We start from the raw sequence: 15,310 nt of genomic DNA on the forward strand, positions 1-15,310 counted from the left end.
CGCTGCCTTCGTAGACGCTTTTATTATGGCTGGCTTTATAAGAATTCTTTAAATTTTTCAAAGGCAGTTTTTGCGAACCAGAGTTTGTTGAAAAGGCGGTTGCGAGTTTTACTGAAGAATTAGCAAAGCTAAGCTCGTGGAGCTGGAAGAAGCTAGAACAAGAACGTCACAGCTGTAGCTTCCGGACAACGCGCGCAGTCTGTAGGTCGAAAAATACGGTGTAGGATTTGGTTCGTTTTCCCGGTGAGCCTTATTCGGCCCCTCACAGCGACCGAGCATTCTGGAGATGCCTGGGTGAAAGAAGTGCGTGTTCTTTGTAACCGTGCACATATCCTGATAGAAGCGTGCTATCGCCTGCCTTATGTGGTTCTCCGCTGTTCAGCGCACCTTTCGTGTTTTATACTACTTTCTAAGGCTTTTGTTCACTCTCACGCCAAGGGCATTGAAACTTGGCTTCCTATCATCTTTTGTTAGTTATATACTCGGTAACTGATATCTGGCTTGCTACCCCCCTTCACGAAGAAAGAATAAGGACTAATAATATAAGAGGATATTTTTCAGTCCTGGCACATTTTTTTTTTCTCAGCCCTTGGTGTGATCGCTTTGTCCTGCGCTGCAGTTTGTCTTTTTTTGTTGTTGTTATTTGACTGCAGCCGAGAAATTTTGTTTACATTTAGAAGAGGGGAGAATGGACTGGGGAGAAAAAAAAATGTGCATGTATCGGAACATTTTTTTTAATGGTATTTTTTGCCCTTTCTTTTCTTTTTTTTTCACCTCGCCTTTTATTGCGGGAGCTTGATAGCAACGCTTTTAAGTTCACGCTGTAATCTTGGTTATGCCGTGGTAAAGTCATTTTCGCTTCTTTCTTCTTTTTTTTCCTTTTTTTTTTTCTGGAACTCCAGCTACATTGCGTCTACTTTACTTTCATTTTACACCGTGCTTTTTTTTTTTTTTTTCTTGCACGGAGCTCGATGTCTCATTCATAGTACAGCTACACTAAAGAGCAGAGGGTAAAATCAGACTCGCTTTTGATATAAGTTATTTCCTTTATTTCTGTTCCTCTTTTTCCTCCAAACATGTTTGCGCAAGCATTGGCTGGTCAAGCAAAGGCCAAAGTAATTTCTTTTTTGCTTTTTATTTTGGTGTAGTGCTTTTCATCTCTAGTTCATATCTTTTGTCATTCTAAATGCTCGCGCTATTTTAAGGCTCAATGGTGAGGGCGTTCGACTGCGGACTGCGGATGCGGGCTCATTACTGGCCGCTGGGTCCCTTTCAGATAAAGGCGATGGGCAAGCTCCCCGTGTACTGTGTGGTGTCAGCGCGCGTCTAAGTACCCGAGAAGGTAGACATTCCCGTCTCCCTCCACAAGAGCTTCCCTCATGGCCTATGTTGCTTTGGGACGTTGAATTCCTATTTCCTATGCGTAGCGGGCGTATCGGCCGCGTTGATTTTCTTTTGCGCTACAGTTTTTCTATATATTGCATAGTTTCCACACATATGTTAATTTTGCATTGGTGCCCAGCTACCATGTGTTTTTTGCGTTCTCTTCCAACGTCACCTGTCTTCGACTGAGTGTTATGCTGCAGAATCCGAACGCTGTAAAACTATACACAGCATCAGAAATCAAAGGGGATTTTCGATTTCACGGCCATTTATGTAGATTTCGCTCAAAGAGCGCTAATTTTTTTTTTTTTTTTTTACCAGCACGACCTCTTTTAGCATTTGTTCTTTGTTCTTAATGTTACCGATATCGTGGTCTTGTGGACTGGCTATCGAAATAGGAAAACAGACCAGCGAGACGCCCTCTTTTGTACTGATGAATGGCGTGTAGACTTGCCTATTTGCATTTCCCTAATCCAAATGAATGCTGAACAATTACCGTAATAGCTTTTTTTTCTTTCATAAAGTTTACCGTAACCTGAAAATGACGTAATTCGTGAAGTTAGATCACGTGTAAAGCTGCGATTTAATGTCGGAGGAGGTTGTGTTTGTTCGCAAAGTGCCTTAAAAAAAAAAAAAGAAAAAAAAACAGGATGTGCACATTTGCTAAACCACCGTAAAGTCCCCATCGAACGCTTATGATTACTGGCAACTACGTATTGGGACATCGATGGACATGGATTATGCTGTCAAAACATATTGCCGTACAGCAGCGCTACGCATTCTCCTTGAGCTCACGTTGTCTGTACGGTAGAATGCTTCGGGCTTCGTGTCACTTTTTTTTATCTATGCTGTTTAACAAAGTTCGACAAACAACACAAAACCTTTGCATGTAAGTTCGCGTTTTCCCCCAAAGAATGCGTTAAGAAGCGTGCGCATTCGATACTGTTGCTGCTTTGGAGGCAGGCCGATAGAAGCGGAAAAAGCGGCGAAGGAGCCCGCTTTGCGCACAGCCCCTCAACAATGCGCCGGTAGGCGGTGACGTTGGGCTCACAGAGCATAGTCACAGAGTATCCGTGCTTGGGTTGGAAGCAAGCACAACCTACAAACGGTGTGGCCTCATATTCAGCCAAGGCTTTGAAGACTGTTTGCGTCCGCCCAGCTGTAGAGGCGATAAGCGGTGGCTTGTGCCTGGAAATGTAGGCGGCCGAAAAATAGGAAGATGACTGTACCGCGCTGCAGATGCTGCTTGCTGGAAGCACTGCGCTTGAGCGGGGTTAGAGGCGGAACTTTGGCTGCTAAGCTTGCTTTGGCATTAATATTTTTTGCTTGGTGTTTCTTATGCGTTCTCCATGTTACCCGTCCCTTTCTTCTGTGGCTTTTTGTTCTCTTTCGTTCGCCTTTCTTCCGTCCTCCACTGGGTTCGCAGTGGAAACTGTGCTGAGTTTATGCGAGACTTCTGTTCGCACGCACCAAAGGTTATTGCACCTAAATCGGCTATCGCTGTTCTTCGCGCAGTTTTCTTTCTTTTGTTTATTGCACATGGAAGGAAATAACACCGGAAATGTCTTTCAGGGCTTTCCTTGGGTGCAGCTTATGTAAGGCCTTCTTTTGTTCTTGTTTTTTTTCTTTTATCAAGGCTTCTATTTTTCTTTCCTCGACTTTCCAATCCTTCGATGTAAGATCTAAAGCGAGTTTATTTTCAGGTCGCTTTACCCGTAGTGTATGTTCATTTTTTTATGCCAGCATCGCAGCTTCTTTTGTTCAGTGTATGCTTTATAATTCTGGAAAAAAGAACGGGATATCTTGACGTTCTGAGTTTTCGTTATTCATGTAACAGCTCCTTTCTCGTTAGCCCTGTAGTGACTGTCAACATAGTCTTGCTCTTTGCTAGACCTTATTTCTTTCATTTCCTATTACATTGCTCTTAAGAGATTAGGAATTGCACGCCGGTGTTTTCGAAAAAGGCCTCACTGCCAGCGTTTCCAGGCATTCCAGGTTTTTATGGCTGTTGAAGGCCTATTTGCTTACTTTTTAAGCATTCCGGCTTTCGTTTAGGGAGGGACCTTTGGTGGCGCGCACTCAGCGTGCATTTATGCATGCGAATGATTCTTCCCTATCTTCCCGCTTAGTAGTCCTTTCGTTGTTCATGGGACTCAAAAGGAGAGAAAAGGGAGCGGAGCCAGAAGACATGCACGAATGGCTGGCATGATAAAGAGCACCCCGTTGCGGCGCCGGTGTTTCCCTTCCTCGCATTTCCGCGCGTCTCGCTACAAGGGAACAGTCCTACCGTATCGCATTCGCCCCGGGGTTTCTTAGCGCAGCGCTTCCTTTTGTTCCCTGCTATGGTGGCGCGTCCACAAACGAGGCCCTTCGCCGGTATTCGGGACGCTGTCTCTCGATTCTCCCACCCATCCTCCTTCGCCTTCCCTTACAGCTTTCTTTTTTATCTCCGCCTTCAACTCCGTCTTTTCTTACCAGAAAGAAAAATATTGGATACGGTTCGGCAGAGGGAAAGGGGGTGCGGAGGGGGGGGGGGTAATAATAGCAAGCACGATCGGCAACAGATCCATGTAAATTAAGCGCATTCAGATATGCAGGACGAGGCTGCGGTACCCGTCTTGTGTTTCATGAACGTCCGTTTCAATGAGCGCATGTGGACTTAATCTCACATCTTATTCAATCCGCTTACTTGTCACTTATCCACCTCTACTATTATCGTGCAGGCATTTTCGTATCTGCCGTGTGAGCAGAAAAAAAGATATCTGCTCAAATATGGCATTCGGTGTGATTTTTTTCCCCTTTGTTAAAAGTGACTCAATATGATCCGACTGAACTTTGTTCACATAACACCGTGAACACATAATAAGCGGCAACAACAACCGCACAACTTTCGTGAAAAGCGCCAAGACTAAATTAGTGAGAATTTGAACTCCTACAATCAAAACAGCGGTGAACGCATGCCTGGCGCAGGTAACGCATTGCCGACGCTCATGAAATCATAAAATATTTTTTCGTGCACATGATGAGAGGATGTTCCTGGATGCTTCCTTCCACAGACCCACCCGAGATCAAGTACGAAGGCCACCCACGCGAGGAGGTGGAGGAAGGCGGTTCGCTGACTCTCAACTGCGTGGCGGACGCCAACCCGCCGGCCAACATCCTATGGAGGAAGTCGGGCCAGTCGAGCATCTACGATATCAGCCCCAGCATTCACTTCCCCACCATCCAGAGGACGGACTCGGGCGTCTACAGCTGCTCGGCGAAGAACGATTTCGGAGAGAGCCAGGAGATTCAGGTCACCGTCAATGTCAAGTGTGAGTTGCCCTTCTGCCTTAGCTGTTCGTGTGTCTACTAGCCGGTTTGGTAACTAAATGAAATTATTGTTAATTAGAGGTTCCCAAAGTTATGCACTGCTTTGCACATTTCGAAATCTTTTCTACGGCTAGCCTACAGACTTCCTAAAGCTCTACAGGTTTTAAGCAGCTTCTTCCGGCATAGAGATGGGCGCAACAACGCAAGTACCGTGTATTAAGCAGTCAACAATAACTCAACAAAAAGACATGGCTAATGGTTTTGGAGCATAAAAGGGCAAGTTCAAGTGCCTTTGTAATGGAGGGTTCAAAATTGTTTAACTATTCCTGGTTGGGCGCAGATGTTCAGTCCACAAATTTAACCGCCGCCGCTCACGCCAAAGGCAAAAATCTTGAACGGATAATGTCATACAAACATAACAAGCACGGGGGGAAAAACACATCTTGTCGGCTCTGCTGATGCTTTATTCCATCTCTAGTACCGGGCGCAAAGCAAAAAAATAAAAATAAAATAATAATAATAAAAAAAATGCTGGCTGCTAGCTCTGTCGCGATAGAAGCAATCATTTATTATTCTTTTTTTTTTTTTTTTTCAGTCGAGGATAATGCCAGTGCGGGCGCGCAAAATCGGGCCGCCCTTTCTTCTATTTCTCACTATGCTCCAAGTTCAAAACTTCCTATTTCCAGAGAGTAGTAAAACAACGCAGAGATGAAAGTATAGCCTTACCCGGGACAGCCAGAAAGAACAAAACCTCTAACGTTCATTTTGGATTGTTCAAACAGGGGAACAATTATTACATGACCGACCAGGTTTTCTCCCGTACTAAATTTCGCGTGCACCTGCGTTCATTTTAAGCTTTCTTTTAACCTAAGGAAGAATAATAATAAAAAAAAAGTGGTATTCACGTCGGGCTCCGCAGTGCACTGTTTGAATCCGGGTTACGATCAGATATTTACGCGCTTTTGCGCAGCTCCTGTTTTGCTGCTCGCAGTGTGTGGGCGCCTGACCGTATGTTCGAGCCATCTGTCGTGCGCACTCACGCTTTGGGCCTCCTGGAAGTTGCACCGAAAGTTGGGCTGCGCCTTTCCTTGAACGCCTGCTACTGGTGCTATCAGAAGTGCACATCTGTAGTAATTCATATGCGATCTCTAGGGAGACTGAGTTTGGTTCAGAAGAAATTTTCGAAGTGCAAAGAGCGGTGCTCAGGACGCTGTAGGTCACGTTGCCGGAGATTTTGAGATTTTGTAGCGGCCGGTATTGCCTAAGAGCTGGCGCAACTATTTCGATGGTACATGTGCTTGATTTTGTGTGATCTAATCGGCTTTTGAATATTTTATCTTCTAATCTTAGTTGCTTTTACAATCCATCAGAGGATAGCGGATGGCTCAGGAACCGGAGATTCACGCTGCAATTCTGGGATTAAAACTGGCGCACACAATTTTTGTTCCCCCACCGCGTTGCTAACTTTAGAGTACTTCACTTCAATTCATTTTGTTTTTCTTCCAGCCACTTATTGGTTGCGAACGTGACTCTGTGTTGTGAAGAGTTGGTTTTAGAGTTGGGGCTTTTTACCTTGCGGCTGTGAGGATACCTGATAGCGTAATTTAAACTTTGAAGTTTAAACTGCCCGAACACGAAGATGACGGGCGAGCAAATAAGCGAAAAACGAACTATGAGTGAAGCTAGATTTCCAAAACGAGCCTGTAGAGTCGCCTTCGTTCCTTCCACGCCTTCTTCCCTTATTTTTCTTTTTTTGAAACATTGGATAGGGCACTGTGGCTTCCCCTCAATCTTTACTCAGCTTTCTCGGCGTCCTTCAAGGATCCCATTTTTAAGTCATGTTTCTACCATGGAGCCCGCAAGAACGTTTGACTACAATAGCACCTAGCCTTACGCGAAGACCTCATCGTGTTGCTTTCTGAACGCGATCTCTTAGATTCGTCGTGTCGTTTTACGGCTGCATTCTCTACAGGTAGGTATTAAAAGTGAGCTGTCACGTGACGTTTTATCTCTAAACCTATACCCGCCGGTCAACAGTCACTCTGAGACCACTAATAGCTGACTATGCTATGCTTTGGCGACAGCTACGTGGGAATGTGCTACTTTTGATAGCTTCGGTTCATTAATCGCCGTTTTCTTCTTTCCTTACTTTCTTTTGCGCCGAGCAGACAGGCCGAAGATCATCCAGGTGGAGCCTTCGTCGCCGGCCACTTTCAACGTCGATGACGTGCTGACGTTGCACTGCGTTGCCGAAGGAAACCCCGTGCCAAAGTGAGTGAGGCATTTCCTCGCGCTTTCAGGCCAGCAAAAAAGTGTCGTGTTTTGCAGCGCTACTTGCACCTCCTCGGGTTTAAGGAGACCTCCGAAGAGAGCCAGTGAGGCATTAGGTAATGATAGAATGAAGCCAAGAAACCACTCTTGAATGAGAATGCATATACCTTGCTCCAGCGTGCAAGGTATATGCAGATGCGTATTTTTGATGCCTGGCGCTGGGAGTAGCTGAAAAATAAAACAACAGGATAAGAACCAAACCCTTCGGGGACTGAAACAGCGGTGCGGGCCGGCTGTTTGTTTTATCTTCCTCTCCCGCTTTGCTTATGTGGGGCGGGTAGAGCGTTTTATTTTTTTTGTTCTATCTAAATTTTTATTTTATTATAAAAGCTCGACTGCCACTGTCCGCGACAACTGAACAATTACAACGTATTTGTCAGCATGTCAGAAAAGTGCCACTAAGCGCTGGAGCTAAACTTGTGGAGTGAATGTTGATTTGCATGTGTCGCAATGAAACTTTACAGCGTGTATGCTTCAGGTATCGAAATTGATTTACTTCAGAAATTTTTTTTGTGCTTGTATTTAGCTGAGCATTTCATTCGAGCGTACAGGAGTGGAGAAGACGGATTCATAGTTTCCCGAACGTTTCATTTTCACTTTCTCATTTAGTGGCGCAGGATGATTCTGCGCTGCACGTCACTAGCTAGGCTGTTCTTACTGTTTTGTTCCCAAAAGCGCTTGAAGCTACGATTTCTGTTTAAAAAAAAATCAACAGGGTAAGACGTAGTTAGGAAGGTGACAGCTAGAATGGTTAAGCTTATTTCTCGAAACGCGCAGTCAGTAGGTCGAGAATGCGCGGCAAGCAGGCAGGGGGTGTTAACCGCAGATCCCGCTCTTCATATATTTACGCGGCAAGACCCGTGCTTGTTCGCAGCTCTCCTATGGCGTATAAAATCTTGTCAATGTATAAAGTAGGTACGTGGAACAAGAGGCCGTCTAAACATCGAGCGTTAGAAATAAGCGGCAATCTCATTTATCGGTTTGCGCATTCTCTGATACTGCTACTTTTGCTTCGTTTTTGTGGAATCCTGATACGTCGTTATGTTAATTTGCGTCGTACCGGTGTCCTCATTAAACAAGTGCGCGTCACCGGCACGAGTGCCTTACTGTACATTCGACACTAATCGATAAGGTCTCCCTAAGTGGCTTTAAAGAATGCTTGTTTATGTGCGCGCGTCGTTGGGGTTACGCCTAGTAATTTCCGAAAGCAGGGCTTTGAAAACGTTGTTATCACGGCAGGCTTTGAGAGCCCATTAATAGATGCGGTCGTTAGCGGGTACTCCTGGCGGGTAATCCGCTTCTGTTAAAATCACACGCGGCTACTTAGCGTTAGAGTGTATATATCGCCGTTCACATGCACTTTCTCGAGGCAAATGGGCGTAGCCTCGCTGCCATGCGTGGGCTGAATTTTTATCGTTGCAACACTAGTTCCGGGATGGCTTAGTGCAATAACTACGCATTGAAAGCCATGCTGCCACTTAAAAAAATTACAAAGATGTTTCTGTGTTGTTGCGCTTTAATAAACCAGCCGGAGGTGATACCAAATAATAACCAGCGTAAGCAAATTGATAAACATTTTATCTCCTTGCTAGTACAGCAGTTCTTTCGGCTGAATTACTTTTTATTTAAGTGGTCATTGGAAACTAGAAAAATGCTTTACAAGTTCAACTATCTTTAAACCACGAGCGTTAGCCATCGGCCGCAGTTGCCATTGTCGCTTCGACCTTGGCTCGTTTCCGCGCTTAGTAAGCTTCTCGGCAACGGCCTAGTCTGGCTTCTCGTTGTTTGATGGTCTCGGTAGCCTGTCTGGAATGGTAGCGTTCTAGCTAGCTATTTACTTAGCTTACTTCAGGAGCGGCATAGATGGTGCGTATGAAGCCAAGAGAGAGAGAGAGAGAGAGAGAAGGGGAGTAATTTATTGAGAAGTAAGATGGAAGGGTCGGCCGGCGGTAAAGAGACCCTGGCCTTCTACTACACATTGCGGAAGGGGGAAGAGGAAGTTAAAGGAGAGTTAAGCTGTGAATGAAGGGTGATGATGTCAATGTACAGTGAGGATTCGCTTGTAGTCCGAGTTATTGAGGGGCCCATGCACACACTTCACGACACTCGCTGAAACGCAACATGCCGCACATGTCTTGGACACACACCACTTGTCATTGAACAAACACTGCCACAATTGCAAAGAACTCCGCACTCTCACATGCCAGCACAAACGCAGGAACACGCCGCAGAAAATCTCAAAGTACCACATACACGTGTGGTGTTCGCGCACTTGAGGAGACCATGCACACTCGGAGAAGGCAACGTGCCGCATATGTGTATGGAGATAGGAATGCGCAAAGCACAATGTGAGACTGTTTTTTTTTTTCTTAGAACTTGACGAAGAGGATTATGTTTACTGCACAAGGCGAGAGTGTGTTGCAGTTTACACGAGGCGTGATCGGCTGTGGTTATAGCATAGCGTTCTCGTGCCTGGGCACGAGGATGAAGATGAAAATGTTTACTGCGCAGTGCGAGATGAACAACATGTGGCGCAGAAGTATGTGGCGCCATCTGTGGAATACAAAGGTACTATGTCGAGGAAGAACGCGAAACTCGCGAATGAACGCAGTTAAGAACGCTCAAAATTAAAACGTTACTCACCGCATAGGCATCTGATGCGACAATTGTGCGAAAACTGTTGGCTTCGCCACCAATGAGTACTTTTTACTCTTTTTGGTGTATTTAATCGAATTATGAGGCGTCACAGGCGGGGCCTAATTTGCACTCGTTTGCTAGCGGCTTCCTTGAACTTGATTTCGCTGTTGCGTTCCGTTGTTGAGTATGCTTCCGGCTGGTGGATGGCTTGTGGAGACTGGTGATAATACGTATCGGAGGTGAATGGCTATCCTAGGTGGCGAAAGCGGTCGAGATTGGGGGTAGTAGTGCTGTGAACATCGAGAGGCGGAGAGGGAATGAGAAAGCTATCTGGAGAGCGGAGCTTGGAGGTGAAGGGCGGAGGGTCGCGCTTGGGCTGGAGGTATCAGATTCGTGGAGGCGGGGGCTACGCTAGCACTGCTTGCTGTAAATATTGACACCTTACCCCGGCTACGTTATCTATCCTGTCCATGTGCTGATCTTTGTTTTCGCTTGCATTGCCCATCGCTCGCGCTCCGTCTCTGATCTCTTTTTTTAAGAGGGGGAGTAATGCCGCCTGGTGTCCCTATGTTCTTGCTGCGTCTGGAAGAAGAGAACTCTGAAGTCGGCTCGCGCGCTGTGTTCGGAACGCTGCCTGCCCCTACAGCTTAGCCCTGTCGTTCACGTCTTGCCCTGTTGTCCGCCGCGACAATATTATGGTTATATAACATAATCGTTGAACTGACCGGAACTTTTCCTCTTCAGTGACATTTTTGGACCAAATAAACAATGATAAAATCCTTCCACTAAGGAAAAATTTTCCACTAAGGCCTCTGTTTAAACGTGATCTACTCTTCCGGGCAGGGTTTCTGGTGTAGCAGCTTTGTTGACATATTTTAAGGCGAAAAGCATTCTGGGCTTACGGAAAAAATCCCGTGCGCGAGAGTTGTGTGCAAGATTTATGCGTGAGATCTGTCATATTCAGTGATATTCCGCGAGAAATGTTCTTTATCCTCAATCTCACATTTTAACGCGCTCCAAGGAACGCTACGCGACAGGAGCAATGGTATACCGCCCAAACTCATACTTGCTGAGATAAGTGTGACAGATACCGCGCCTTCCCTTTCCTGTGAACTAATTATAATTATATGTGACACTGCAACGAACGCCGATAAGAGGCAAACGATGAGAGGCAAATGATAGGTGAGGAAGGGTATGGGCTTTCGTCATTACCCGCTTAAGAGACATCTAAGAAACGCTGTCATTTTTCCATCAAGGCGCATTTGCGCTGCTTGAGGTTTTGGTAAAAAGAAATTGTGTTGAGGTAGTACGAATATACATTTTTAGTATTCGGGTGTTCCTTGGAGGCAGAAAGTTGCACCTCTGTCCGTGTCACGTCTGACCATGCGTGTTTTCCAACTCCTTTTGCCCAGGATCACGTGGCTCCAGCAGAACGGTCGGGATCGCAATGTGTGGAACATCCGCGGCCGTAACGCCACGCTGACGGTTGCCAACGCCAGCTACAGTCACCAGGGCGTCTACCGGTGCGAGGCGAGCAACGTGGTCAAAAACCAGCCCTACCGTGTCCAGTCGCCCGAAGTGCGCATCGACATCCGAGGTGCGTAAAGCATGCTCCCCTGGCCGCCCTGGGCCTGGTTGTTGTTACATTTCTTCTATTTCGAAGCTGTACAATTCCGATCACTCGCCATTCTGACTGAGTTAACCGGCGATAGGCAACGACCGAAGGACGAAATGTAATAGAACTGTAATTGAATCAGGTGTCATCTAGGTCCTGATGCAAAACGAAAAACAGTTGCCTGAATGGACTAATGGCACGAAAATAACCACTGGAAGAATTTCTGTGTAATTGATCCAGTCCGAATGGCCCGCTGCGTCGCCCCAATTTCAAACGCGCACGAGTTCGAAAGCGTCGAAATGACAGAGCGATGCCGATTTCGTTGTCGACAATGTATCAGTATAGTGCGGTTCATTTTTAGTTTGCGATCGCCTGTTTGTAACACATATCTAACTTCTAAACAGCGTGACGTCATGAGAGGAGTTTAGGTGACTCGAGGTTACGACTTTGCCCAAGAGTTGGAGCCGGCGACAGTGAACCTGTTTCCTACCTGCATAGAAGGCAGCGTTTTTGGCTCCAGACTTTTATGTTCAACTGATACTCTGGCAATTTTCCCCCCCCTTATAGAGGGGATGAAAATATTAGATCCCGTCTTTCCCGTTTTTGAGAAGTCACATCTATACAGCATGCGTAGTCAGGCCATTGATTGAATGCGCCATGGCAGCGACCATGGGGAGTATGCACAATAAAAGTGACGAAGGCTGCGTGGCCGCATCTTCGAGGAGACAGAGCAAGCCTGAATCTACAAGTTCGTGCAGGAACAGTAGTATCTGGGGACAGTGTACGGGGATAGTGTTTGGAACAGCAGAAGCGCTTTGTGGAGGAAGGCACCTAGTGACCGCGAAAAAAGTCGACAAACAGAAGCTGGGAGTAGCGGATATGAAGGGAGTCAACAGTTAAGGGGAAATCATGCATGTATGAACCCCATAAATTTATCCAATCGCGGAAAAAATATTCAAATGATGGCACCTCACCTCCTAAAGTGATGTCAATCTTTACAACTACGAGGGGTGTAATGAATGAGAGACCAAGAATAAGAACTTCCGACAGTGACTCGATGTATCGGCGCGGTTGGCATTTTTTGCGGGCCATTCCGTGCGGCCATTTGACTCGGAGGTTCTGGCCCACGGACTCTGATAAGGGACTTATAAGGAGAAAGCGTTAACTGGCTCATGAGTGTCTTGAATAGGAAATCTCCGTAGCAAGCGGCAATAATATCACGTGGTGCCTTGCTGATTGTCGTAGCAACTATGGCACCAGCCGTTTTCTAGCCACCGATGCTGCGAGTGAGAAGACAGCGTGCACTGGGCTTTTGCAGCGGGCGTTTTCAGAGGACGAAGTTTGGAGAGGGCGCCGTCAGGGAAGCAGAAACAATATAGTGCATCACGCTACCGGTCGCGTGGTGCGGTAACGAGCTTTTACTTTCGAACATGTAGGTGGTCCCAAGTGCATGATTCTGCTCGACTTTTGACTCGCGGTGACTGTGGCACGGAGCAGACGCTTTCTGCGTTTTCCCGACGTAAGCCCCTCGATGCGGGGATTTTCCTAGAGCGTTTCGCACGCGGGGAAGTCGTGTTACAACCGGATAGAGCTTTGTGATTTGGCGGGAGTTGAAAGCTTGTAAATGAAGGTTTTTCTTTGCGTTTTGAATAGTATTTTGAAGCGTGTGGTGCCACGCTAGGCTTACATTGACTTTGAAGAAGTCCTTTGTCGAGCACCACTGGTGAAGTGTATACAAAGAACGTCTCTCACAACATCACGAAGAAAAGGGGTGCACGATGTAGAGGAGCAGAGTTTAAAGTCAAAGAATTCAATTATGATATTTTTGCGTAACCGCATCAGGTACGATGCTTATTATTAGAACGGCTTGCAATGCCAAGAATTTAGAGTGCATCATTGATCGGCAGTATAGAGCACGTTCAGTTAAGTTCTCGTTCTCTATACCAAGAGGTTTCAGCAATTAAGCTTGACCGGCAAAGCAAAACAACTTTATGATTTACAGAAGCTACGAGGTCGCTGTTTGGAAGGACGGAAAGGAAGCTTTATAAGGTTACTAAGTAAAGCGCCATGTGGTTTCTTTTATTGAGGAAAATCAGTTTTTTACCTCTTTCTGAGTATGTTGGCGTTTCTTGGTTCGGCATATTTAAAACAATTTTTTTTTCTGAATTTTCTTCTCCGCCGTTTGGTTCAACCTAGTGACGTTTACAGGAACATTCTTCGTAATCACCGTCATGGCATGGCAGGCAAACTTGTGGAACCCGCATCGAAAAGGCTGTGTCGGTGAATCATAGCTTATTTTCGATATTGGCAGGGAGATGGCGACACCTGAAGCTTTGTTCCTTTAAAAAAAAAAAAAAAAACAACAACAATAGAGTGTCAGAGTTCGGCCATGGGAAACCCGATGTTGGCGTTGTCGGCTACGGGACAGCGAAAGCATTGAAAGATTGAGTAAAATAGATTAATTGCATTTAAAGAAATTAGAGACCGGCCAAGTGTAGGAACTGAACCCTGACGCTTTGGTCACGTATCAGGTACGCTACTCATGCGTCATCCAAGCACATCCGTTGAGTGGGTACAAAGGAGGCCTTGTAGATACATACCGCATCAAGTACATAAAGAGTAAAGCGTAGTTAAATAGTGCTGCTAAACAACGTCACCAGTCCTCTAATAGTTGTCATGAGCGTGTGATGCAGTAGTTGGTGTATCTAGAACCAAAGAAAGCGCGGTGGCGCATTGGCTAGAGCGCTCGTCTGCTACCTAACCTAGAGACGCAGGTTTAACCCAGCCCACTGTGGCCTCTTTTCGATGGAGGTGAAAGTAGAGACGTACAAGTACTGCGCAAGGTCAGTGTACGTTAAAAACTTCCAGCTGGTTGAAATTTCCCGGCGAGCTCCACCACGGCGCCTCTCATTACCTGAGCCTCTTTCGGATGTTAAATTCTGTCAATCAGCCGATCAAGTTAAGTGTTCGCCAATTCCTTTTTTTTTTTTTAACTTATAACAGTTAAAGCTTCATGAGAGGGGTCACTCTGCAATTAGAACGCGACGCTCTATCGATGAGCGTCAATTTTCAAATTTTCAATTAGTTTTCAGCCTATATACTTCTTTGCGCTCTTCTGCAGCATCCTTACCTCTTGTTAATTTTTCTTGAAAATTAGCCTTCGTTGCATTAGCATGTGGTGTGTATGCTCGCAAAGTAGAAACTAAACGTAAACAAAGGAGAAAGAAGAACTCGCCGTGGACAAATGATGAGCAGAGTGCGTGGCGGCGAATGTAGCTCGCTTCAAGAGTTGCAGTTCACTTTCCGATGTATCGTTAGCGGTGAAATCGATGGCGGTATGATCAATGCAGAGTGGAGTAACACGCCCCTCATCTTGTTGCTTTTTTTCTTCCGGTTAAAAAAGCAACATTCTCAGAGATGCTCGTGCTGGGATCGCGCTCAGTGATCGGAGCACACGCTTTGCATACGAAACGCAGTCCTCGATATGACGACCGGTGTTGGAATATACCATCCGCATCGCCGTATTTTGCTTGTTTTTGCTGGGGCGTGCGCAGTATCGCGCCATTTTTTTGTTTTTCTTTCGGGGGTGGTGTGTAGCAAACGACTGGCGTTGCTTGCATGAGCTCGAAAGGCATGACGTACCAGGGGTTCTCCAACTGGGTTCCGCGAAATCCACGAGGTTCCACGAATGGCAGTTGGGGATTCCGCAAGCTCCCTACGGACTGATCTCGTTACTCGTACGTGATTCGTTAAACCCCATTTTAGAGCTTTATATTTTGTTATCCTTGCTTGTTTTGTAGCATCGGGCTGTCAACTTGGGCACCGTCCGCAGATCAGACCTTGGCATCACGCCAAGATGCTGCGTGCCGTAGGCGATGGCTTCGGGCTTGGCAAAATGCCATGTAACTCCGTAATTATATGTCTAAGACGCCGGCGAGAAGGTGTAAAAGGTGCAGGACACAAGGGGATGCTTGTTATGGTTCGTGAACTAGGTACGTGGGCTGCTCTGCCGAGCCTAACAAAGATAGAGAA

General features: G+C 46.1%; 1 protein-coding gene across 2 annotated transcripts in view; it reads left to right on the forward strand.

Moving 5' to 3' along the window:
* LOC146185899 (kin of IRRE-like protein 2) overlaps window positions 1-15,310 on the forward strand; it is a 463,934-nt gene that overhangs the window by 398,480 nt on the left and 50,144 nt on the right. For both annotated transcript variants that reach the window (XM_084606837.1, XM_084606836.1), the window contains exons 4-6: window positions 4,440-4,697; window positions 6,864-6,966; window positions 11,076-11,260. In XM_084606837.1, coding sequence (XP_084462963.1) covers window positions 4,440-4,697; window positions 6,864-6,966; window positions 11,076-11,260 — 546 coding nt within the window. The remainder of the gene's footprint in view (window positions 1-4,439; window positions 4,698-6,863; window positions 6,967-11,075; window positions 11,261-15,310) is intronic.

The sequence above is a fragment of the Amblyomma maculatum genome, chromosome 6, assembly GCF_055883805.1.
Source record: "Amblyomma maculatum isolate TAMU_Amacu chromosome 6, ASM5588380v1, whole genome shotgun sequence".
Classification (NCBI taxonomy): Eukaryota; Metazoa; Arthropoda; class Arachnida; order Ixodida; family Ixodidae; genus Amblyomma; species Amblyomma maculatum.